Consider the following 26078-nt stretch of genomic DNA (forward strand, 5'->3'; position numbering starts at 1 on the left):
ATTTTCAAAGGGCATAAGACACAGACTGCAGCTTCGTTTACCCCTCCACCCCAGTATCACAAGTCACCCCCACGTGGTTCCTTAAGAGTTAAAAAAAAAAAAAAAAAAAGACTAAACCCAGCTGCTTCTCACTGTGCCAAGATGACCAAATAATTCCTGAAACAAATGACTCAAATGTCTTATCTTTAATACATTATTCTTTAGTGTATGTAGCAATTAATTCCAAAACCCCAAAAGTGTATAGACAGCTGAAGATTTTGAGTTCCTAAAATGAAAACATCTCAAAAATGTATACCAATGGCTGGATGCCATGGCTCACACCTGTAATCTCAACACATTGGGAGGTTGAGGTGGGGAGACCACTTGACAGGAGTTCAAGACCAGCCTGGGCAACATGGCAAAACCCCGTTCCTACTAAAAATACAAAAATTGGCCAGGCGTGGTGGCGAGTACCTGTAATCCCAGCTACTTGGGAGGCTGAGGCAGGAGAATCACTGGAACCCGGGAAGCAGAGGTTGCAGTGAGCCGAGGTCACACCACTGCACTCCAGCCTGGGCAACAGAGTGAGACTCTATCTCCCCAAAAAAAGAAAAATGCTGGCTGGGCGAGGTGGCTGACACTTGTAATCCCAATACTTTGGGAGGCTGAGGTGGGTGGATCACAAGGTTAGGACTTCAAGACTGGCCTGGCAAAGATGGTGAAACCCTGTCTCTACTAAAAATACAAAAAACCAGGCATGGTGGTAGGTGCCTGTAAGCCCAGCTACTCAGGAGGCTGAGGCAGGAGAATCGCTTGAACCCATGGGACAGAGGTTGCAGTGAGCAGAGATCACATCACCGCACTCCAGCCTGGACAACAGAGTGAGACTCCATCTCAAAAAAAAAAGATAAAAATGTACATCAATATATTACCTCCCCCCATGCATTAATGTTCTTTGAGTTAATTTTATAATTCAAAATTAAATCTGCCATAGAGGAGCTCTTAAATTTGCTCTTGAAAAAATGAATCCTTTGTTAACACTTAAAAGACACTTTCCTTCAAAAGCTAGGCTAAAATACATTAACTTTTCCCCATCCATCCTTGATGTTTCATATTATTCAGGGAATGTAGCATGCATTAATTTTTCAAATTAAAATTTTAAAGAAGAATTTCATTTGTCCTAATCCCAGTGTACACTGATATAATAATGGGTGGAATTAAGAAGTGCTCATCGGGCCGGGCGCGGTGGCTCAAGCCTGTAATCCCAGCACTTTGGGAGGCCGAGGCGGGTGGATCACGAGGTCAAGAGATCAAGACCATCCCGGACAACATGGTGAAACCCCGTCTCTACTAAAAATACAAAAAACTAGCTGGGCATGGTGGCGCGTGCCTGTAATCCCAGCTACTCAGGAGGCTGAGGCAGGAGAATTGCCTGAACCCAGGAGGCGGAGGTTGCGGTGAGCCGAGATCGCGCCATTGCACTCCAGCCTGGGTAACAAGAGCGAAACTCGGTCTCAAAAAAAAAAAAAAAAAAAAAAAAAAAAGAAGTGCTCATCAACGGACCACAAAACCTAAGCAGGATAGGGAAAGCAAGAGGAACAGCGTAGCAAAAGGCAAGCTGCCTTAGTTCAAACACTGGCTCTGCCACCACCTACTCTATGATCTTGGGTAAATTATTCAACCTATCTGTGCCTTCATTTCCCACCTCCTGCAAGGGTAGTATAAGAAATGGTAATACAAATACAGTGCTTAGGGCAGTAACCGTGAATAATAAATGCTCGGTAAATAACTAATTTATTGCTATTTTAAGAATGAATCTTGTACTTTCTGTTGATAAATGATATAATGCTAGAGAAAACTGGAGTTATCACAGACAAACATTTAATTTAAACAGTTATATTTAATTTATAGAGCTGATATTTAAGAGAAAATGTTCTGGTTGTTAGCTAAGAATAACTTCAAAAGCTCAAACAGAACTTTAAACAGCTGAGGACCAAGACAAAAATAGAACACAGCATTTGTTTTTAAGAGCTGAATTCTAACCTTTCTGTCTCAAAGTAAATAACTGTAGAATATTCATTGCTCTTATTACTTCATAATCAATGTACTTTCTTTCTTTAATAAATTTCTCCTCCTATGTTTGAAGGGTGATCATGGGAAATTGGTCTTGGAGTGAAAGGGGAAGTGAACTATTCCAACCTCATTTCTCACAAAGTAAACCACGGTCCCATCTCACTTCTCCCAGATACAACATATGGATCCTCCCTTTGCACACTTTGTTTGCATTTTTAAGTAGCAAACACATGTATCATGTGAAATATGCATTCTCCAACTGGAAAAGTAAGTAATGGTAACAAATGATATAACTACCAAAATGATAAAGTTCATTTTTAAAAAGGAGAAAATGCACTTAGAGGAGGAAACATGTAATTCTTCAAATGAGAAATAAATAAGAAAATGAGCACACCTTAATGTTGTATTTACCAAGGATGCTGGATTTATTAGATACTGCTTGTGTAATAGTGCAGTAGCAAAATCCAAAACCACCATAAGATTAGTTTGAAAATATGAAACGGAAATACTTTCTCATTTCCCTTTGTTGTCATAAAATACTTCATAAGCCAACTTAAATTCTATTACTGAATGTTTCTATTACAACCTCATTTTGAAAACAAAGCAATATAATGTCCATCTAGTATACTGAAGCCAATTAAGGAAACATACTCCAGTTCTGTATTTTTACCAACTTATTTATATCTTAAGAAGTTCTAAGGTCGTAAAGAAAAAGTGGTAGCAAATAACATAAATAATGGTGCATTTCCACTGCCTATAAATACCAGCCAATTAGGAAAACCGTACATTATTGCCTATACTGTCTTTTCACAACCAATGCTTTTTAACTAATAGCAAAGCCATTTGTTATGCAGTAAAACGATTCCAAATATCCAGTAAGTTACAAAGCTTGAGGGTTAAAGGAAACACAGCCTTACAGATTCTTACATCTGACTGTAAAACTTTAATCACCTTAAATTATGAGTTCTTTCTCTTTAATTCTAATAAAGCTTTTTAAAAAATCCAGTATGCAAATCTATCTTATGAATGCTATAAACAATTAACATTCCTTTAAATATTAAACCCACATTCTCAAAATATTTATATTCCATTTACTCAGATTAGTAAAAACTTTAAAACTGAAATTAAATTTCCTCAAAACACTTAAGTATTGATTACAAATTTAAATTTTCAATATTTAATTAAAATAATACTTTCAGTGAAAAACTGCTAATTTCATGACTTACATTTTATTTTCATCAGTATTCTATTTGTATCTTTACTCATTCTAACTTTTGAAACTCTCTTGTTTTGTTTCTTCTATACCCCTAACCCATTCCCCAATCTACCTCCAGATTATGAAGCAAATCCCAGATATCCTTTAATTTTGATCGCTTTTTTTTTTTTAATGTAAAGGAGCAGGGTCTCACTAGGTTGCCCAGGCTGGATATGAATTCCTGGGCTCAAGCAATCCTCCCGCCTCAGCCTCCTGAGTAGCTGGGACTACAGATGTACACATTTTCATGGAACTTTTAAACATAAGTGAGTTTGGAAGAAAAAAAAAGACACTGAAGAATCAGAGGCCAAACGTGGTGGCTCACGTCTGTAATCCCAGTATTTTGGAAGGCCGAGGTGGGAGGAAAACTTGAGGCCAGGAGTTTGAGACCAGCTTGGCCAACATGGTGAAACCCCATCTCTACTAAAAATTCAAAAATTAGTTGGACGTGGTGGCACACACCTAAAATCCTAGCTACTTGGGAAGCTGAGGCACAAGAACTGCTTAAACCTGGGAGATGGAGAGTGCAGTGAGCTGAGATTGTGCCACTGCACTCCAGCCTGGGCGATCGAGTGAAGACGGTCTCAAACAACAACAAAACCTAAAGAATTAAAACTGCTAGTTTTAATCATACAGAAATGATATTTTGCTAAGTCAGAAACAGTGAAAGAGCAATTTCATATGGTTTCGCTTAATAGAATCAGAGATGCAAAAAGGGCATATCAATTACTGTGGTATGTGTTAAATTTCAGATTTCATATAACCAAGAGATCTAGGAAAAATAAAGCAAAGCTCATTAATATCTAGCCAGTAATTTTGTTTTGAAGAGTGTAAAACCCACTAACTAAAAAGTACACATTCAACAGTGAGATGAAGACACACAAGAAGTGGAGTGTAATGGCTCACACCTGTAATCCCAGCACTTTGAAAGGTTAAGGGAGGAGGACTGCTGGAGCCCAGGAGTTTGAGACCAGCCTGGGCAATATGGCAAGATCCCCACCTCTACAAACAAAAAAAAAAGTAATTAACTTGGCGTAGCAGCATGTTCACGTGGTCTCAGCCACTTATGAGGCTGAGGTGGAAGGATCGCCTGAGCCCAAGAGACTGAAGTTGCAGTGAGCTATGATCACACCACTGAGCTCTCAAATTGGCCACAGAGAGAAACCCTGTGTCCAAAAAAAGAAAATACACGGAGATTAAACAATTATTTTCTTTAAATTGCTTATTAAATAAAAATGCTATAATTAGCATTTTATTACTTTCTTTAAAAACTTTCAACTAAACAATGGATTTTATAACAGAAACATACTACTAGTTACATTTACTATCATACAACTAAGGAGGAGGCCAGGTGCAGTGGCTCACGCCTGTAATCCCAGTACTTTGGGAGGCTGATTACCTGAAGGCAGGGGTTGGCGACCAGCCTGGCCAACATGGTGAAACCCTGTCTCTACTAAAAATACATCAGCCAGGCATGGTGGCAGGCACCTGTAATCTCAGCTACTCGGGAGGCTGAGGAAGGAGAATCACTTGAACCCAGGATGCAGAGGTTGCAGTGAGCCAAGATCACGCCACTGCATTCTAAACTGCGCAACAGAGCAAGACTCTGTCTCAAAAAAAAAAAAAAAGAAAGAAAAAGAAAACAAAAGAAACAACTAAGGGGCTGGGCATGGCGACTCACGCTAGTAATCTCAGCACTTTGGGAGGCCGAGGTAGGCAGATCACGAGGTCAAGAGATTGAGACCAGCCTGGCCAACGTGGTGAAACCCCGTCCCAATAAAAATACAAAAATTAGCCGGGTGTGGTGGCGGGCACCTGTAATCCGAGCTACTTGGGAGGCTGAGGCAGGAGAATCACTTGAACCTGGGAGGCAGAGATTGCAGTGAGCTGAGATCGCGCCACTGCACTCCAGCCTGAGCAACAGAGCAAGACTCTGTCTCAAAAAAAAAAAAAAAAGAAACAACTAAGGAAGAGATCTTATGTATTAAAAAAATTTGGGCTCATATAATCAAAACAGTCTTATACAAATGTACCCTATGTTGCTATAAATAATAGTCATCACCTCTTCTTCTGGCTCATTTACTTCACTTTCATTTCCAGATTGTTCTTCTGTTTCAGCCCCTCCTTCTTCTTCTTCTTCATCCTCTTCAAGATTTTCTCCTTCTGTCATAGAATCTTTTGCATCTTTGTCATTTACTAGGCCTTGAAATGAGGGGGTAGAAATGGAAAAACATTAAAAATAGATATAGGCTAGTTTTCTCTACTATACCAGTTCATGTAAAAAGTATATATTAAGAATTTAACAGCCATTTTCTCAGAATAAAAATAAAAGAATTAAAAACTACTGTGAGAAACATTTTAAAAACTAAATGTGTAGACCTACATTTCAACTAACAAAAAGCAAGATTATATTGGATAATCTTGTATATCTCAGTTTCGGAAAAAGGTAGAAAACAGTAGCAGCTAAGGTACAGTCTCAGCCATGTGTAAGATACAGCCTTGGACACACTCTTTACCAACTGATATTTAAAGTGTCTCCAAAAACTCAAAGACATTAAAAAAAAACATGCTGCTTTAACAGAGAAATCATATTACGCTATAAAACTGAATTTATACAGATTAAGAGGGGGGAAGGGGGCAAAAAGCTATAGCAGCTTTGTCATTATACAGCCTAATTTTTTTCTTCAGTAACAGCATTCTCCTCCTGAGCCTAAGGGAACTCCCCGGCCTGAACTTGTTTTCACCTCCTGTGTCCATTCCACATTTCACTGCCTGGTCAATTCTCTTCCTGTTGGAATTCGAGTCCACCCTCTCTCCTTTTGAGAGGCACACAATGTGGCCTCATCTGATCCCACTGATTTACTACCCACTACTCTCTCCTGAGCCCTCCCCTGCAGTTGGCTCAGACTTCTGTCACAGAGCACACTGCTTTGAGATCTTGCTTGTTCACTATCCTTCTTAATAGAGAACACCCTTCAATATGCACTTTCAAATCCATTCCACTCTTCACGTTCAGCTTCAGTTTTACTTCCTGCATAAACTGTCAATGAGTACTTTAATATATTACTTTTTCTCCTATTTGCTCCTAAAGCATGTGGAGAACTTGTAGCACTCTACATTTTGTGACGTACCATGTTTTTATTTTTTTCTGATGATCTCATAAACATTACATCAGATTATAAGACCCTTGAGGACAAAGAACTCGTCTTCTATGTTCAAAATTTAAGAGAGGCCATATATTAATAAATACACAGTAGGTGTTAAATAAATAACTGTTCACTCGCAAAATCTTAAGAGGATTTAAGCAGGAAGAAACTTTAGTGATGATGTGATTTAACCCTCTCATTTCATGAATGCTGGTTTGAACACTTCCAAACCAGAATTAAATAATATTGCCTATAACCATTTTAGTTTCATTCTTCAATTAAAATAAAAATCTCAGCCAGTAATCTTATCTGTCCTGAGAAAATCAGAGGTACACTAAAAATAAAAATGTTATTTACAGTGGTATAAAACTAGAATCAACCTAAGAGTGAAACAGCTGTATTAATTATGGCACACTGATATAAATGAATACTGCCAATTAAAAAACAAAAATTAAGGCCGGGCGCGGTGGCTCAAGCCTGTAATCCCAGCACTTTGGGAGGCCGAGGCGGGTGGATCATGAGGTCAAGAGATCGAGACCATCCTGGTCAACATGGTGAAACCCCGTCTCTACTAAAAATACAAAAAATTAGCTGGGCATGGTGGCGCGTGCCTGTAATCCCAGCTACCCAGGAGGCTGAGGCAGGAGAATTGCCTGAACCCAGGAGGTGGAGGTTGCGGTGAGCCGAGATCGCGCCATTGCGCTCCAGCCTGGGTAACGAGAGCGAAACTCTGTCTCAAAAAAAAAAAAAAAAAAAAAAAAAAAATTAAGCTTTAAAAGAATATGTATAATATTAAGAAAAAATTTCATAACGTATTAAGTAGAACCAATCAGTTATAAAATCACAAACATAAAAAATTTAAAAAGAGTAGAAAAATATGTATCAAAATATTAACATATGATTATCTTCTGTATGGAATACTGGTATGGTTTTCTTGGTATTTTTTGAAATTACTGTCATAAACTTTTTTTAATACTATTAAAAATTATTTTTAAAATATAAGAAAATGGTTTTAGTGTTTTCCAATTAACTATTATGTTAACATTAGGATACTATAAAACTAACATGAGACAATGAATTTGCAGGTGTTTGAAAACAAAAAACTACGAAAGGCACAATACTGTATTATCTTCTGGTAAGAAACTGATTTAATATAGATTTTTCTGCATACATCTTCTTCCTGATATTTAGGCTCTAAAACCAGGAAGCAAATGGAGACTTGGGAGTGTAACAGTTGCAGCTGCTACCATCTTAACAGTTTCATTCATAAACAGCGATCTATTTTTCCCTCCATAATTCTAAACAAGGAGAGAGTCCTCATGAGAAGCCTGCAGTCCTTTAGCCTTTTGATCTACAAAAGACAAAGCATAACCGTTCTCATTTCTGTCACCAAACTAGGTGTCACATTAATATTTACTCATGTCCACTATACAGAGAGTACAATTCACTAAGGTTTTTGGGAAACAAGGCTAAGACTTAACCATTTTCCAAGGATCCAAAGTAAGTGAAGTAAGTTCATAAATACTCTGCTTGATATGCGATCATGTATTCAATTAGAAATTTGAAAAGGAAAAGAAAGTAGGTAACTTGGAAAAAGTTACCTACACATTTGGAAAAAGGTTCAAAGAACAAAAAGAATCACACATGCCATCATGAGTTAAGTAGTAAGAAAAGTTAATACTTGCACAATCAGTAGTAGCACCTATAAAACCTTTACCATGAAAAGTGGTTCTTCAGATATGCAATGTAGTAAATTTGTATAATTAGTGTAACTGGTGAAGGTATAGATCCCCTAATAGACCTAAATGTACCAAGTTACAGTGGAAAATCAAATACTAGCTTAATAGTCTGAAAATGTGTCACTTTATTTTTATTTATTTATTGTTTTTTAAAAACAGAGTTTTGCTCTTGTTGCCTAGGCTGTAGTGCAATGGCGTGATCCTGACTCACTGCAGTCTCTACCTCCTGGGTTCAAGAGCTTCTCCTGCCTCAGCCTCCCGAGTAGCTGGGATTATAGGGATGCACCACCATACCTGGCTAATTTTTGTATTTTTAGTAGAGATGGGGTTTTGCCATGTTAGGCAGGCTGGTCTCGAACTCCTGACCTCAGGTGATCTGCCCGCCTTGGCCTCCCAAAGTGCTGGGATTACAGTCAGGAGCCACTGCACCTAGCTAAAACGTGTCACTTTAAAATGACTACAATAAAACATGTAAGAATTATTAGCATGTAAACCAGATAGGTATGGCTATACCTTGTACTGGTTATTTCTTTCTTTTTTTTTTTTTTTTTGAGACGGAGTTTCGCTCTTGTTACCCAGGCTGGAGTGTAATGGCATGATCTCAGCTCACCACAACCTCCGCCTCCTGCGTTCAGGCAATTCTCCTGCCTCAGCCTCCTGAGTAGCTGAAACTACAGGCACGCACCACCATGCCCTGCTAATTTTTTGTATTTTAGTAGAGACAGGGTTTCACCATGTTGACCAGGATGGTCTCGATCTCTTGACCTCATGATCCACCCGCCTCAGCCTCCCAAAGTGCTGGGATTATAGGCGTGAGCCGCCGCAACCGGCCTGTACTGGTTATTTCTAATGACATGTAGGTTCCTGCAGCTCTAGTGGAAGCTGTTCAAGAGTTAACTCTTCTCTCCAAAATAAACTCAGGATACTAAAGTATACAGAGAACCTCTAATTATCTCTAGATTTTCTCTAGTCCTTAGCAATAGAAGCAACTCTGCCAGTAAGCTCTGAAACCCTGTAGGGTAGTCCAAACTTCTCACAGGTACTCCCTTCTACAGTTTCTTTACTTGCACTTTTTAGGAAATAATGCCTGTTGAAAATATATACTCCGAAAATAAATGCTTTAATCAAAAATAGATTTTATATTAGTAACCAAAAATTCTAAAATTAAGAGAGGTAGACAGGATTGTGTGTGTGTGTTTTTTTAACATCACTATCACTTGCTTCAAGTCCTGAGTTTACTGTTTTCCTCCAGTTTGAAATTACTTAGTGAAATCAAGTGCACCACACAGGTATTACCTAACACTATTACATAACACTCAACACTGAAAATAGAAAAGATACAATGTAAACCCTGACTGGTAACATTATAAAGCAAATTCCAGAAACATCTGCCAAATATCACCTTTATTTTATGTCTGTAATCAATTGCTTACCTAGTTTTATTAAGAATTCTCGTTCCAAGTCTTGTACCTGCCTGATGGATTCTTCCAGAGAATTACAGAGTTTGATCTTTGGTCTTAGCAGTTCTAGTGTATCACTGATCATGTAATCTATATCAATAGGAAATGGATGGTCTTTTGTCCAAACCTCCAAACTTTTCTTCCACCAAACATAACGCTAATAACAAATGAAAAATAAATTTAGGTATAAGAAACAACAAAATATGTAAAAATAAACTATACTTTGCTGTTACCTAATTATAATAACTACGCTAAAAGATTGTACAAGATACCTACCATTCCTATTAATGGTCAACAGCCATGATCGTATTCTGATCATTTCCCTCTGTCTATATAAGTTTTGAGCTATTTGGTGAATTTATTGTATCTTCTTATTATAACTGTTGCAGTTTTTTTCAAGGCAAGGAAAAATTATAAATACCAAATAAATTTTCAGGTACTCCAAAACAAGGTAGAAACCCCACACCAATATCCTATATTTAATTTCACAAATATAACCAAATTCAAGGCCATTGTTGTGATACATTTTCACTACTTTCTCTGTGCTACCTGCTTTGATTTTTGAAGAGTTAACAGTAGCTGAAGATATGGTTTTTGAAATATATAAAAATCACTAATCATCAACAAGCATTTATTGAACATCTACTGTGTATATGGCACTGTGCAGACACTCCCTCTCTACTGTAAGCCTGGGGTTCCCACATTCTATTTTATACTTCTTCTAATTCCTAAATTTACATAAACTGAAAGCACAACCCAAGAATGTACTAGTATATGAACAGGTATTCCTCTGGGGGTTTTACTCTTCCTCTCCAGTTTGTTCCAGGTCTTTGCTACTTAAAATGTGGACCTCATCTGGGAGCTTGTTGGAAATGTAGACTCTGAGGCCTCCCCCTAGACCAACTGAATCAGAATCTGCATCTTCACAATGTCCCCAGGGGACATGTATGCACAGGAAAGTTTAGAAGTACTGCTCCAAGTGATCCTTTCTTCCCAGACTTCCAGTACTGAACTGTACACTCCATGTTGTAGGTGGAACACAGAGACCACATCTCCCAGGTCTCACTCACTTCTGACTCCAATTTCTAGGTATGGCTCTGCTAAGCCTTCCTGTCTGTTAATCAATTTGGAAAATATTTTTGTCTCTTTTGCTCCTGAATATTTCTGAGCGTTTCTTTACTTTCAGCCTAAGATGATAGAGTGAATCCAAATAAGGATTCTCTTCTGAAAGAGATTCTGCTTTGGGTGCTGGTATAGCTGCCATTTTGTAACAAAACTCTGGCTTTTAATACAGTATCCAACTGAAGCCTGTCCTTGCATACAACAGGGACTCCAACCCTCAAATCTGCAAGCCCCTTTCCCCACTTTCTGCTCATCAATTTAGAAAGTAAAGGAGTAGTAAGTTTCCCTCTATTGCAAAAGAATAGTGGTAGGAGAAAGTTGACTACAGTTCCCTGAGAATATTAATCCCTGACTTAACACATGCCACCAGGTGGATGTATTTTTGATTCCTCAAGTTGTAACATTAAACTTATTTTCCTCATTAATGGGTAAATGAAAATACTAACAATTGTGATTTTATAGAATCGAATGGTACTATCAGCATTTAGTAAAATTTAAAGCAACTGATAGTGAGTTGTTCACCCTAATCAGCACTTAGAAAACTGTATTTTATGGGAACTAGTAATTGGGCTCCAACTAATCAACCTACAAGTTAACTTCCGAAACATTAACTTTATAGAGGTTGTAGTACTGTCTCTGTATTTGTATATGAATTTAATTTATACTGTACTTGGTCTAAATCATAAGTTTATATAACTAACCAAAATTAAGATTTGGAAAGCACAATCCAAGAATTTATCAATAATGAACAAATACTTCTTTCTGTATTAAAAGTAACACATTTTCCTCAAAAGTGATAGGTTTTTTCCTTTAAAAAAAAATTAGACTGGGCACAGTGGCTCATGCCTGTATCCCAGTACTCTAGGAGGCTGAGGTGGGCGGATCACCTGAGGTCAGGAGTTCAAGACCAGCTTAACCAACACGGTAAAACCCCCTCTACCAAAAATACAAAAATTAGCTTAGTGTGGTGGTATATGCCTGCAATCCCAGGTACTCCGAGACTGAGGCTGGAGAATTGCTTAAACCTGAGAGGTGGAGGTTGCAGTGAGCCGAGATTGCCACTGCACTCCAGCCTGGGTGACAGGGGAAGACTCAGTCTCAAAACAAACAAAAAAATTAAATCTTTCAGAAATAAGAATTTGGGCTGGGAAGAGTGGCCCACACCTGTAATTGTAATACTTTGGAAGGCTGAGGCAGGAGGTTTATTTGAGGCTAGGAGCTCAAGACCAACCCGGCCAACATAGCAAGACCCCATCGCTATTTAAAAAAAAGAAACAAGAATTTGAGATGTAAACCAGAATACAGATGAGTGAAAACATCAACAAATATATTAAAAATCACAAGTAATTTAATGAATTACTGTATTAAATATCAGTCCATAAATTACTGAACCAAATTCAAACTGTACCAAAAAAATTCCCCAAATTAATAAGCAATCATTATCAATCATAAAAGTTACATGCATTGAGAATGTTTATATATTTCCTCACTTACAGAAGAGAAAAAAAAGAAAAACAAAAAGAATGTTTATATAATAGAATCCAACACGTATCTTTAAATTTCCAAAAGCATTCCTATACGAAGAATATAAACTAATTATGAACATATATATGGTATATGAATACCATAATGTTTCTTCTCTAATAGTATTTTTCTAAACACATGCAATGAATTAAATGATGCCAAACTGAGTATTTCGGCTTACATACCTGAAAATATACAAGGAAACAATCAAGTTTTCGTTTACTGGAACCTCTGTCAAAGTACTGGCCACATGTGTCCAGAATAGTGCATACAAGTCTAATTCTGAAAAGATGCTCGGGTGGGTCCAGGGAACTTGGAGAGCCATCAGGGTTAACACCAAATGAAGTAAAAGAATACAGAGTTCTGAAAATAACAGCTGATTCCACCATTCGGTAATTGTAGAGTTCTCCTAAGAACTTGGCGCTGCTGATACGCCTCTGATTAAATTTAGGTTGATTAACCTAAAAAAGATGACAAAAACACAAATTTTCATTAAACAAGAGTAATATATATGAAAACAGGTTAAACTTGCCTCTGTAACTTAAAATATCAATTACTGAAAGAACACTGAATAGAGAAACAACAGATCTTTTCTAATAAAGTGATCAATTCTAGGTGTCCTTTTCTCTCTCTAGGAAATGGCTATCCTTAAAATGTTTTCATAAAAAGAACATGTTAGATGTTAAATTTAGCTATCATTACACGAACTGTTTCTAAAATAATTAAAATGTAATTCTATTTTTGCTGCAATCAGTGAATTAAGAAAACAATAAATCTGGGTTCGACAGTAAATGGAAAGCATTAGGCCGGGTGCAGTGGCTCACAACTGCAGTCCTAGCACTTTGGGAGGCCGAGGTGGGTGATTACCTGTGGTCAGGAGTTTGAGACCAGCCTGGCCAACATGGCAAAACCCCTTCTCTACTAAAAATAGAAAAAAAATTAGCTAGGCGTGGTGGCACACACCTGTAATCCCAGCTATTCGGGAAGCTGAGACAGGAGAACTGCTTGAACCCAGGAGGTGAAGGTTGCAGTGAGTGGAGATTGTGCCACTGCACTCCAGCCTGGGTCACAGAGCAAGACTGTCTCAAAAAAAAAAAGAAGAGAGGAAAAGCTGGGTGTGGTGGCTCACGCCTGTAATCCCAGTAATCCCACTCTGAGGAAGGCCGATCATGAGGTCAGGAGTTTGAGACCAGCCTGGCCAACATGGTGAAACCCCGTCCCTACTAAAATTACAAAAATTAGCTGGGCATGGTGGTGGGTGCCTGTAATCCCAGCTACTCAGGAGGCTGTGGCAGGAGAATCGCTTGAAACTGGAAGGTGGAGGTTGCAGTGAGTCAAGATGGTGCCACTGCACTCCAGCCTGGGCTACAAGAGTGAAACTCCATCTCAAAAAAAAAAAAAAAAGAGGAAAGTATTTACATAAAATTCTTACAAAATGACTATCAGCTTTTTCTAATACATTTGCAGATTCTTACAACTTGAGGCTCAATAGTAACCTAGAAATAATAAATTCTCCACAAATTCCAATTTTGTGACATTAAAAAGTCTTGGTTACCTCCATTCCTAATCGAATATCTTCTAAAACTCCATCCACAACGTGGATCCCAACATCCTCTTGGTAGAGCACTAGTCCTGCTAAGAGGTTGGCTACACAATGGATACTATTATATTTCACATTCCAGATGTTTATCATACAACAGATAACATAGTCCTTTACTTCTTGGTCTTGCCAGGGCAACTTTCGCATCTGTCTCAAAACCTAAATCAAGAGAATTTTGTTTAAATTATTAAGATAACTACACAGTAGTCTGACCAAATAATATATAAATTTTTACGATGACTGTACAGTCAGAGAACTTTTGAAAATACATTAGAAATCCTCTATCAGCCTCTTCAGAAATAGAAAAAATGAGATTTTCTAATTATGATAAAATTTATTATCATCTTTCCCAAATCCTTCCATAGTGCCCTCAAATTTTCTAGTTTTCAGGTCTTCAATCTAGGTAACTGTACTTAGGTCATTGAAAGAAATATCTAATCAGGAGTTTGGAATAGGTTTTTTTTCCCCCCAGACACAAGTCTTACTTACTCTGTCACCTAGTCTGGAGTGTAGTAGTGCAATCTCAGCTCACTGCAACCTCCTCCTCCATGGCTCAAACAATCCTCCCACCTCAGTCTCCCAAGCACATGGGACTACAGGCACGCAATAGCATGCCTAGTGAATTTTTGTATTTTCTGTAGAGGCAGGATCTCCCTATGTTGCCCAGGCTGCTCTCAAAACCCTGACCTCAAGTGATCTGTGTGCCTTGGCCTCCCAAGTGCTGGGATTACAAGCATGAGCCACTATACCCAGCCTGGAGTAGGTCTTTAAAAACAGAAATGGGCCAGGTGCAGTGGCTCACACCTGTAATCCCAGCACTTTGGGAGGCCAAGGTGGCGGATCATCTGAGGTAAGAAGTTTGTGACCAGCCCGGTCAACATGGCAAAACCCCATCTCTACCAAAAATACAAAAATTAGCCAAGCATGATGGCAGGTGCCTCTAATCCCACCTATTAGGGAGGCTGAGGCAGGAAAATTGCTTGAACCCAGGAGGCAGAGGCTGCAGTGAGCTGAGACTGTGCCACTGCACTCCAGCCTGGGTGACAGAGACTCCATCTCAAACCAAAACCGAATGTTTATGAAAAAATAACATGTTCTCTTTTGTGCATAATTTGACATAAATAATCTCACTTTATTTCTTTATTTCTTTATACATATTTTTTAGATAGGGTCTTGGTCTGTCACCCAGGCTGTGGTGTAGTGGCATGATCTCAGCTCACTACTCCACCTCCAGGGTTCAAGCAATTCTTGTGCCTCAGTCTCCTGAATAGCTGAGATTACAGGCATGCACCAACACACTTGGCTAATTTTTGTATTTTTGGTAGAGATGGGGGTTTTGCCATGTTGGCCAGGCTAGTCTCGAATTCCTGGCCTCAAGTGATCTGCCCACCCTGGCCTCCCAAAGTGCTGGGTTTACAGGCATGAGCCACCGTGCCACTCAATAATCTCACTTTAAAAAAAAACCCATCAATTTCCAACAAATAAATAAACCCAAAGTCAACTGGCAAAAACATCCCTTAAGGGATTCCTTAAGGGATCTTTCCACTGAAGCTGGTATGAGAAGTTGTTTACCCGTTCTACACTTTTCAAACTTTTAACCAATTCCAAAACTTTTTTTTTTTTTTTTTTTTTTTTTTGAGACGGAGTTTCGCTCTTGATACCTAGGCTGGAGCGCAATGGCACGATCTCGGCTCACCGCAATCTCCGCCTCCTGGGTTCAGGCAATTCTCCTGCCTCAGCCTCCTGAGTAGCTGGGATTACAGGCACGCGCCACCGTGCCCAGCTAATTTTTTTTTTTGTATTAGTAGAGACGGGGTTTCACCATGTTGACCAGGATGGTCTCGATCTCTTGACCTCGTGATCCACCCGCCTCGGCCTCCCAAAGTGCTGGGATTACAGGCTTGAGCCACCGCGCCCGGCCAACTTTTTTTTTTTTAATTTATTTTTTTGAGACAGAGATTCGCTCTTGTTGCCCAGGCTGGAGTGCAATGAGGCAATCTCTGCTCACCGCAACCTCCACCTCCAGGGTTCAAACGATTCTCCTGCCTCAGCCTCCTGAGTAGCCAGGATTACAGGCATGCACCACCATACCTGGCTAATTTTGTATTTTTTTTTTAGCAGAGACGGGGTTTCTCCATGTTGGTCAGGCTGGTCTCAAACTCCTGACTTCAGGCAATCCACCCACCTCATCATCCCAAAGTGCTGGGATACAGGCATGAGCCACCGTGCCTGGCCCAAAACTATTTTAAACAACTACTGCCTCTGACTAAGAAAGCTGGTTTCAATTTTCAAACCTTTGCAACATTGTTCCTATTACCTTCCATCCTAAAAAGAAAAAAATTCTATACCGTATTTATATGTCAAGTTGTACAGTTCACCAAGAAATGTTTTGCTCAACATATCTTACTTAAAAGCGAAGTTTCTAACATGGTAACTATAATTATTAAGAAAATAAGTCAGTGATTCTTCACCTTCACTGGAAATTAACCGCTGTTGAGACTCTAAAGAAAGCACCAGACCCTGTTTCCAGAAAAATACAAATAGCCACAATCAAAATTATGAGATTTCATAGGGATCATGGGCCTCTTATAAATAAGTCTACTAAAGTTAGGATCCCCTGTACTGATGCAAAATATTTAAGTACAAATTCATTATAGAATACTAGAGAGAAAGTAATAGTTTCAAATATATATATAAAATAAAAATTTACTAGAATTACTATTTCAATTAGAACAAAAAGTTATCATAAAAGGAAAACAAAGCTGGGCGTGGTTGCTCACGCCTGTAATCCCAGAACTTTGGGAGACTGAGACAGGCGGATCACGAGGTAAGGAGGTCAAGACCCCAACTGGCTAACATGGTGAAACCCCGTCTCTACTAAAAATACAAAAAATTAGCCAGATGGACATGGTGGCGTGCACCTGTAATCCCAACTACTCGGGAGGCTGACGCAGGAGAATCGCTTGAACTTGGGAGGCGGAGGTTGCAGTAAGCCAAAATTGTACCACTGTACTCCCAGCCTGGGCGACAGAGTGAGACTCTGTCTAAAAAAAAGGAAAACAAAACCTATGTCCCAAATATTATGTCTCATCATAAGAATTCCTTCTCAGGATGATTTCCACAGAGTTGACCGTAAAAGAACCTGAGCTCTACCCCGCCTTCTCCTAGACTCTCCATGAGCTTAGCACTACCACAAATCCCACATTAACTATTATTGCATGATTTCATAAGATTTACCTTCTCGGTGGTAACCTTAGAGAGATCCTTGTACAAAAGTTTCCGGACATATTCCTGGAGAGGAGGACGTTTCTTTTTCACAGTTTTTTCAGCTGGAGGCGGGTTGCAGTAGTAATATGCGTTCTCTACCATTGTGACGTATCTTGCATCAAGATGCATTGCTTGTTTCTTTCTCATCATTTGCTCCTGAAATAAAAAGTCCAAATTAATCAAAACCTTTCCTTTTAAGATTCCTTTACACCTAATTAAACTTCTACTCTCCATGATTTACTATTTCAAAGTAATGGGTTAGAAAGGCAAAGAAAGGGCCGGGCACTGTGGCTCATGCCTATAATCCCAGCACTTTGGGAGAGTGAGATGGCAGGATCACCTGAGCTCAGGAGTTTAAGACCAGCTTGGCCAACACGGTGAAATGCCATCTCTACAAAAGATACAAAATTAGCCAGGTGTGATGGCACATACCTGTAGTCCCAGCTACTTGGGAGGCTGAGGTGGGTGGACAGCTTGAGCCCAGGAGGTGGAGGCTGCAATAAGCCATGATTGCCACTGCACTCCAGCCTGGGCAAGAGCAAGACCCAGTCTCTTAAAAAAGAGAGAGAGAGAGAGAAAGAAAAAAACACACAGGGAGGTGTGGGTGGTGAGACAAAAACAATTGCTGGGCATATCAAAGCGCATGTAAGCACACTAACTGTTACACTACTTATCATGTTTAGGACATACTAGTCCGTGACTACTTAACCTTCGGCTTCATCCAATAAAATACTCAAGAGAATTTTGCTACAAAGGTAACATCTTTCATAACTTTGCCAAAAAACATGAACTTTAAGGAAACCAAGGCTGGAATATAAAAGTGAATGACATTAAGGACTAAACATATAAATAAAGGGCTGACTCTGGCTGTTCCAAGGACAACTAAGAATTCATTCTCAAGGATTCTATGTTGTATCAGATACCTGACATGTCTGTACAAAAAACTACAAGTCCCCGTGGTCTTAGGATGTGCCTAGGGTTGCTCAGTATCAGCTCAGAGGAGGTAACTAACAAATACAGATCTAGTCACTCACCATCTACTTCAGAATTTCTCAGCCTCAGCACTACTGACATTTTGAATCAGATAATTTGTTGTGGGGGACTATTCTGTGCATTGTAGGATGTTTTACAGCCACTCTGGCCTCTACCCACTAGATGACAGTTGAGAACCAATGACAAGTTGAAGATCTTTAAACAGCACTCCTAATTCTTAGAACAGCATCATACCAAGCATTAAGATTACTGAATAACTAAGTCATTTAAAAAAACATCTGCTGGGTGCAGTGGCTCAAGCCTATAATCCTAGCAACTCAGGAAGCAAGGTGAGAGGGTCTCCTGAGACCAGGAGTTTGAGACCAGCCTGGGCATCAAAGTGAGACCCCATCTCTACATTAAAATAAACAAAATTTTAAAAATAGCAGGGCACAGTAGTAGGTACCTATAGTCCCAGCTACTTGGGAGGCCGAGGGAGGAGGACTGAGTGAGCCCAAGAGTTTGAGGCTACAGTAAACTATTATCATGTCACTGCACTCCAGCCTGGGTGACATAGTGACACCTCATCTCTAAAATAAAAAATAACAGATTAAAAGAAAAATAAATTAAAAAATTAGCTAGGTATGGTGATGTCTACTGTCATCCCAGCTACTCAGGAAACAGGTGAGAAGACTGCTTGAGGATTGCCTGAAACCAGGAGTTCAAGGCTGCAGTGAGCTATGATCATGCCACTGCACTCCAGCCTGGAAGATAACCTTAAGACCTTATCTCTTAAAACAGAAACAAAAAACAAAAGAGAAAGAAAGTAAAGTAGCCAGTGGCTGATGCCTGTAATCCCAACACTTTGGGAGGCCAAGACAAGAGGATTGCTTGAGGCCAGCAGTTTCAGAACAGTCCTGGCAACACAGTGAGACCCTGTCTCTACAAAATAAAAAAATCAGCCGGGCATGGTGGTGTGCACCCATAGTCCCAGTTACTCGGGAGCTGAAGTGGAAGAAACACTTGAGCCCAGGAGCTGGAGGCTACAGTAAGCTATAATCACACCACTGCAGTCCAGCCTGGGCAACAGCAGGAGACCTTGTCTCAAAAAAATTTAAAAAATAAATACTTGGTACTTATTAGTGTTATGCACTATGGCAGGTGCAGGAAACTCATTATTGAACAGGACAGACATAATTCCTACTTTCAAGAAGCTTGATAGTCTGGTGTCAGAAGACAGAATAAAGTCAACAAATAAATTAACTACTATTCTTTTCAATAATAACTGCAACTGTAGTATGAACAGTAAGTATGAGATGCTAAACAACAGGGAACCCACTTTAGTTCAGGTGGGTTAGAGAAGGCTTTTCTGAGAAAGTGACGTTTAAACTAGGATCTGAAGGATGACAAGGACAGAAGAACTGCAGGAAGAGCACACATGCAGAGGCCCGAGGAGAAAGCAAGCCAGATGTGGACAGAACAGACCAGTGTGTTCCCAGCAGGGAGCAGCAGCAGAGGAACAGGAGGGAGGGGCCAGGTAATAGAGAGCGCTGTGCACCAAGGTGAGAAGGCTGGGTTTAAGCATGCAGAGGGAAATCACTGACGAGCCCAAGCAGTGTTGTGGACTGGGGTGTTGGGTGGTGGTAGATTTCAAGTTCTGTGTGTATGGGAGCTTTTTTTTTCACTGTCACATACACAGCACCTAAAACAGTGCCTAACAGATGCAATTCATATTTAACAATGCAAGAGTAAATGATGAATTTTTAAAAACACATTCACTCTTTCCTATGGACTGCTTTTCTATCTGTGTAAATCATCATATACTAGGAGAAAGTTTTACTATTTATAAGTTCAACTGTGGGTATACCAAGTTTCATAACTGTTTCCCCTGTCTCCTAGAATTTCTACAGTACACTGACTGTAGCTAAGCTCCTATACTGACACATCTCTGTACTGTAACCAGTGAATGCCTGTTAAATATTCAGTCTTCCAAACAGACAAGAAAACACTTCCATGTTTAACAGAACTAGAGATTTAATGATCACACCCTCTAAGTTCTACAGCTCTCCAGGGATGGCAACTCATATGTATGGGATGTTCCAGTTTAGATAAGAAATGTTTGTATTCAAATGACTGAATAAGATAAGCAGCACTGGTCAGTATTTTTAACTTCTGAAGCACAGGTAAATCAAGAACCTCTAGCTCTTACCACAATCCTCAAGCCCTTACCAAAAGTACACTGGTCCTCAGGTGAGATTCTGGAGATCTGAAAAGAAACCGCCCACACGTCTCTAGCAGGGTGCATGCCATTTCAATATGGTGATGAGAGAAGTCTGACAGAAGCATCTGCAACAGGAAGAATGATGAAAACTACAAAGGCAACCCTTCAATCCTAGTAGAGGAAGAAATTATCATACATCTAATGTGCGTAACAACTTTTAAAACGTCAATGTAAAAAACAGAAGTAAGTCTACCCAGGTTCACTGCTGGGCATCTTACGCATTCTGCCATTCATTTTTATTGAAAAATTTCAATATATTTAATGTCTTTCACAGAAAGATATATGGAAATGAATGTCAAAGCCCTTTCTGTTTATTATTAGATGCTATGTACTTAAACACATGCCACATACACAGCAGACATTTTCTCAATGCCTTTTGTTTTGGACTATATATTTATTTCCCAAAATTCTCACTTATGCCTATTTTCTAAACTAATACAGATTGAGACATTTAATAACTTGGTTTATATTGTATCATTTAATAACTTGGTTTTTTTGGTTTACTAGGAATATTTTTTCATGTCCTTTTTTGTCCTCCTATGGATGATTTACAAAGTACATAGTACTACATAATATGAACTAGATTAAAACTTAAGATTCTTATTTATCATCCAAATTGTCTCCCATTTCTTGCTACAGGTTAAGTATCCCTTATCTGAAATGCCTGGGATCTGAAATGTTTCGGATTTCAAATTTTTTCAGATTTTGGAATATAGTATTTGCATATATATGGGACAGTCTTAAGGATGGGACCCAAATCTAAATACAAAATTGATTTGTGTCTCATATAACCTTATAAACATAGCTTGAAGGTAATTTTATATAATACTTTATATCTTTTACATGAAATAAAGTTTTGACTGTGATTTGTCACCTGAGGTCAGGTGTGGTGTTTACCACGTGTCACTGCATCAGCACTGAAAAAGTTTTGAATTTTGGAGCATTTCAGATTAGGAATGCTCAATGTGTATTATAAAAACCGTGGGACACACATCATTGCAGAGAAATCTGTGCACATATTTATGATTATTTCCTTAAAATGAATTCCTAGGAAAGAAATTTCTGTTTAAAAAAATGAATATTCTTCCTTCGTATTTTTTATCTCCTGACCTTGTGATCTGCCCGCCTCGGCCTCCCAAAGTGCTGGGATTACAGGCATGAGCCATCAGGCCCGGCCGCTTTCTTTTTATTAGGATTTGCATAGTATATATTCCCCATCTTATTTAACTTTTCTCATTTTCATATTTAAGTGTAGCTCTGTGGTAGATAGCTCCTAGCAGCTATTTTAATCAAGTTTTATTTATTTGTTTATTTACTTATTTACTGAGACGGAGTCTTGCTCTGTCGCCCACATTGGAGTGCACTGGGGTGATCTCGGCTCACTGCAACCTCCGCCTCTCAGATTCAAGCAATTCTCCTGCCTCAGCCTCCTGAATAGCTGGGATTACAGGCGCACACCACCATGCCCGGCTAATTTTTGTATTTTCACTAGAGACAGGGTTTCACCCTGTTGGTCAAGCTGGTCTCGAACTCCTGACCTCTTGATCCACCCGCCTCGGCCTCCCAAAGTGCTGGGATTACAGGCGTGAGTCACCACGCCCAGCCCAAGTTTTATATATTTAAGGCTTTTACTTGATGTATTTTGTCCTGTCAGGTTTCATGAAATTACTGGTAAAACTGCATGAGTATCTAAGATTTGACTGTTTTGTATTTTGCACACCTGTTTAATGTTACTTTTTCTTCCTTTCTTGGTCTTCTTTTGGATTAAGTAAATATTAAATTATTTCACATTATCCACCACTTATAACTAAAACTTAAAACTTTTCAATTAAAAACAATCAAATAATTCAGCACTGACCTTTAAACAATGTAGTGTGTCATTTTTGGTGAACATCTTAAATTTAGTTAGTTCTCCAATAAAGCGAACAGTTTTATTCTTTGTTTCAATATTGATCTGGTCCTTTTTTCGTACCTAAAAATTAAGAGAAAAAAGATAATGCTTAATCAACATTCTGAATCTCTGTGATAAAAGCTATTATTTTAATGCATCTGGATTCACTCCTGATTTTTTTTTTTTTTTGAGACGGGGTTTTGTTCTTGGTGCCCACACTGGAGTGCAATGGTGTGATCTTGGCTCACTGCAACCTCCTCCTCCTGAGTTCAAGTGATTCTCCTGCTTCAGCCTCCCGAGTAGCTGGGATTACAGGCGCACGCCACCACACCCAGATAATTTTTTGTATTTTTAGTAGAGATGGGGTTTCAACATGTTGGCCAGGCTGGTCTCAAACTCCTGACCTCAGGTGATCCACCCGCCTTGGCTTCCAAAAGAGCTGGGATTACAGGTGTGAGCTACCTCGCCCAGGCTACTCCAGATATTTTTAATACGTATGAGTAAACTTTCCTGCTATAGGCTTCCCGAGTAATCACAGCTACTGGGGAGGCTGAGGCAGGAGAATCACTTGAACCCGGGACACAGAGGTTGCAGTGAGCTGAGATCATGCCATTGCACTCCAGTCTAGGCGACAAGAGCAAGACTTCATTTCAAAAAAAAATTTCTTGCTACATTCAAACTACTATAAGCTAAAGAAAAAATTGCTTTGTATAACACCAGTCCCAGGATGTGCTCTGCAAAACAGTTCCATGGTCAAGCAATTTAGAGAAAAAAATTAATTTTACCAGGCCTAAAGAGGTCCTTAAGAAAGGAAAACTTTAAGTCAATGTTTTTCAGATTTATTTGGCAACACAACCTCCTTTTTCAAATGTTAGCCATTATCAGTTAACAACCCATTAAAGTAATACTATAAGGAACACACTTTAGGAAATGCTGCTTTAAAAATATGAATGCCAAGTGCTCACCTAAGCAAAACTGGTATTAAGGCTTAGTATATTGTAAATATAAACTATGCTGCATTTTTATTATAAATTCATTACAATAAAAGAGCCAATACAATCACTGTTCTTTTTTATCACCAGTCCTGGCTGTACGTCAAAGTTTAAGTTCTTTGCAAATGTAAGTCCTCTAGTTAGGCACAAATTTCAAGAAATATCAGATGCAACAAAATCCCATTGCAACAGTACAATGCAAACAGACAAACCAAGATAATTGGATTTAACCTCAGAATTCCATTTTCATTAGAAAACCAAACCTACAGTCTAGATAACTTTTATTTGAACAGCAGTGACCATAATGTGGTGCCATTAATTAGTTCAGCACTTTCTTTTCTTGTTTTCTGAGACAGTCTCACTGTCCCCCAGGCTGGAGTGTAGTGGCATGATCTTGGCTCACTTCGACCTCCACCTCCTGGGTTAAAGAGAGTCTTGTGCCTCAGCCTCCCGAGTAGCTGGGATTACAGTTGTGCACCATCACGCCTGGCTAAATTTTTGTATTTTTAGTAGAGATGGGGTTTCACCATGTTGGCCAGGATGGGCTTGATCTCCTGACTTCATGATCCTCCTGCATTGGCCTCCCAAAGTGCTGGGATTACAGGTGTGAGCCAGTGTGCCCGGCCTGCCATTTCATTTCATTTCATTTCATTATTTCATTATTTCATTTCATTTCATTTTTCATTTCATTTTTCATTTCATTTCATTTCATTATTTCATTTCATCATTTCATTTCATGTCATTTCATTTCATTTCATTATTTCATTTCATTTCTTTTCATTTCATTTCATTTCATTTCATTTCATTTTTCATTTCATTTCATTTCATTTTTCATTTCTTTTCATTTCATTTCATTATTTCATTTCATTTCATTTATTTTCATTTCTTCATTTCATTTCATTATTTCATTTCATTATTTCATTTCATTTCATTTTTCATTTCATTTCATTTCATTTCATTATTTCATTTCATCATTTCATTTCATTTCATTTCATTTCATTTCATTTCATTTTATTTTATTTTGAGACAGAGTCTTGCTCTGTCACTAGGAGCCAGGCTGGAGTGCAGTGGCACAATCTGGGCTCACTGCAACATCCACCTCCTGGGTTCAAGCAGTTCTCCTGCCTCAGCCTCCGAGTGGCTGGGACTACAGACATGTGCCACCATGCCCCGCTAATTTTTATATTTTAGTAGAGACGGGGTTTCACTCTTTTGGCCAAGATGGTCTCGATCTCTTGACCTCGTGATCTGCCCGCCTCGGCCTCCAAAGTGCTGGGATTACAGGTGTGAGCCACTGTGCCCGGCTGTCATTTTGATTTTTAAGGACCTGCTTTCTGTAACAAGCAGAGGTAGGAGGTATTTAGACTTTTTTGATTTTTACTAATTTTTTTTCAAATGTCCTTTGTAAACACTGTCGAGCAATAATTTTTAAACAAAACCATGTTTATTCATTTAAAAACTCAGCAAACTGGAAGCTCATAATTCAATTTAATCTCAAGGATCAACAAAACTGCATTAATGAAAAACAAAATCACAAAAATTCAACTTGAACATAGATCTTTTTTTTTTTTTTTTGAGACAGAGTCTCACATTGTGCCCAGGCTGGAGTGCACTGATACAATCTCAGCTCACTGTAACCTCTGCCTCCCACGTTCAAATGATCCTCCCAGATCAGCCTCCTGAGTAGCTGGAATTGTAGGTGTGTGTCACTGTGCCCAACTAATTTTTTTAGTTTTAGTAGAGATGGAGTTCTGCCGTGTTGCCCAGGCTGGTCTCAAACTCCTGGCCTCAAGCAATCCATCCATTTCGGCCTCCCGAAATGGTGGAATTACAGGCGTGAGCCAACACAATCAGCCCAGAACTTTTTTTTAAATGACATCATTTAAGCATACAAAATAGTTTTGCAATTAGAGACAACTATAAAATAGAATTATATTCTCATTTTTAATATAAAACAAAATGATACTGAATAAACTTGACTGCTTTCAGCCTTGTAATTTAGAAAGAAGCACAGCTTTCATAAAGAAAGAATCTTTCACAAATAAACGTTTCATAGGTATGCACATGAAAAATTCCTCTTATTAATTTACTTTCCTTTCTGAGCTTTGAGGAGTGGACTGTGAACCAGTTTTGCTGGATTCCAATCCCAGCACTATCACTTACACTTACTGCCTGTTACCTAACCTGTGTCTCAATGTCCTTATCTGTAAAATGGACCTAATAGAGTTCTTGTGACTCTTAAATAAGCTAATACAAGTAAAGAACATAAAATAATGCTTGGGACCAGTAAGCGTTCAATAAATATTAACTATAACTAATTTTATCCTTCTTTGTATATCTGTATCTCTAATAAATGCGCACTAAATAAATGTTTGCTGAATAAACAAATAATTGAAAAGCTTAATATATATATTGCAGTGACATGAAAGAACAAAAGTTCTAGAGTCTGAATGTCGGTGCTCTGAAGATCACTTTGTGGGATATATTATCTTCAGCAAGTCATATAAACTCCCTGAGCCTGTTTGCCCACTTGGTAAAGTAAGGATAATGATGATGATGGTAGTGGCTACGCTTCAACTGATACTAAGCAATTAGTGTACAGGACAGAAGAAGATTACGCAACTTTTAAAATGATGTTTAAGGAGTTAATGACAGGGTAAAATCTTCTTAGAAATAACAGAAAATTATACATAAAATATAATTCATCCATGAAAAACGATAGAGAAAAAAGGTAAAAATAAAACTAAAGAACAAAAAACCACCAAAATGTTGAGTCT

At 38.7% G+C, this 26078-nt stretch overlaps 1 protein-coding gene across 2 annotated transcripts in view; it reads right to left on the reverse strand.

Annotated features, from left to right (window-relative positions):
• Positions 1-26078, reverse strand: part of UPF2 (UPF2 regulator of nonsense mediated mRNA decay) — a 125296-nt gene that overhangs the window by 29821 nt on the left and 69397 nt on the right. For both annotated transcript variants that reach the window (XM_064369041.1, XM_064369042.1), the window contains exons 10-16: positions 22277-22390; positions 20367-20483; positions 17136-17321; positions 13854-14057; positions 12484-12759; positions 9626-9809; positions 5370-5509 (exon numbers count right to left, since the gene is read on the reverse strand). In XM_064369041.1, coding sequence (XP_064225111.1) covers positions 5370-5509; positions 9626-9809; positions 12484-12759; positions 13854-14057; positions 17136-17321; positions 20367-20483; positions 22277-22390 — 1221 coding nt within the window. The remainder of the gene's footprint in view (positions 1-5369; positions 5510-9625; positions 9810-12483; positions 12760-13853; positions 14058-17135; positions 17322-20366; positions 20484-22276; positions 22391-26078) is intronic.

This window comes from Aotus nancymaae, unplaced genomic scaffold (genome assembly GCF_030222135.1).
Source record: "Aotus nancymaae isolate 86718 unplaced genomic scaffold, 86718_ANA_hifiasm-v0.15.2.pri h1tg000083l, whole genome shotgun sequence".
Lineage (NCBI taxonomy): Eukaryota > Metazoa > Chordata > Mammalia > Primates > Aotidae > Aotus > Aotus nancymaae.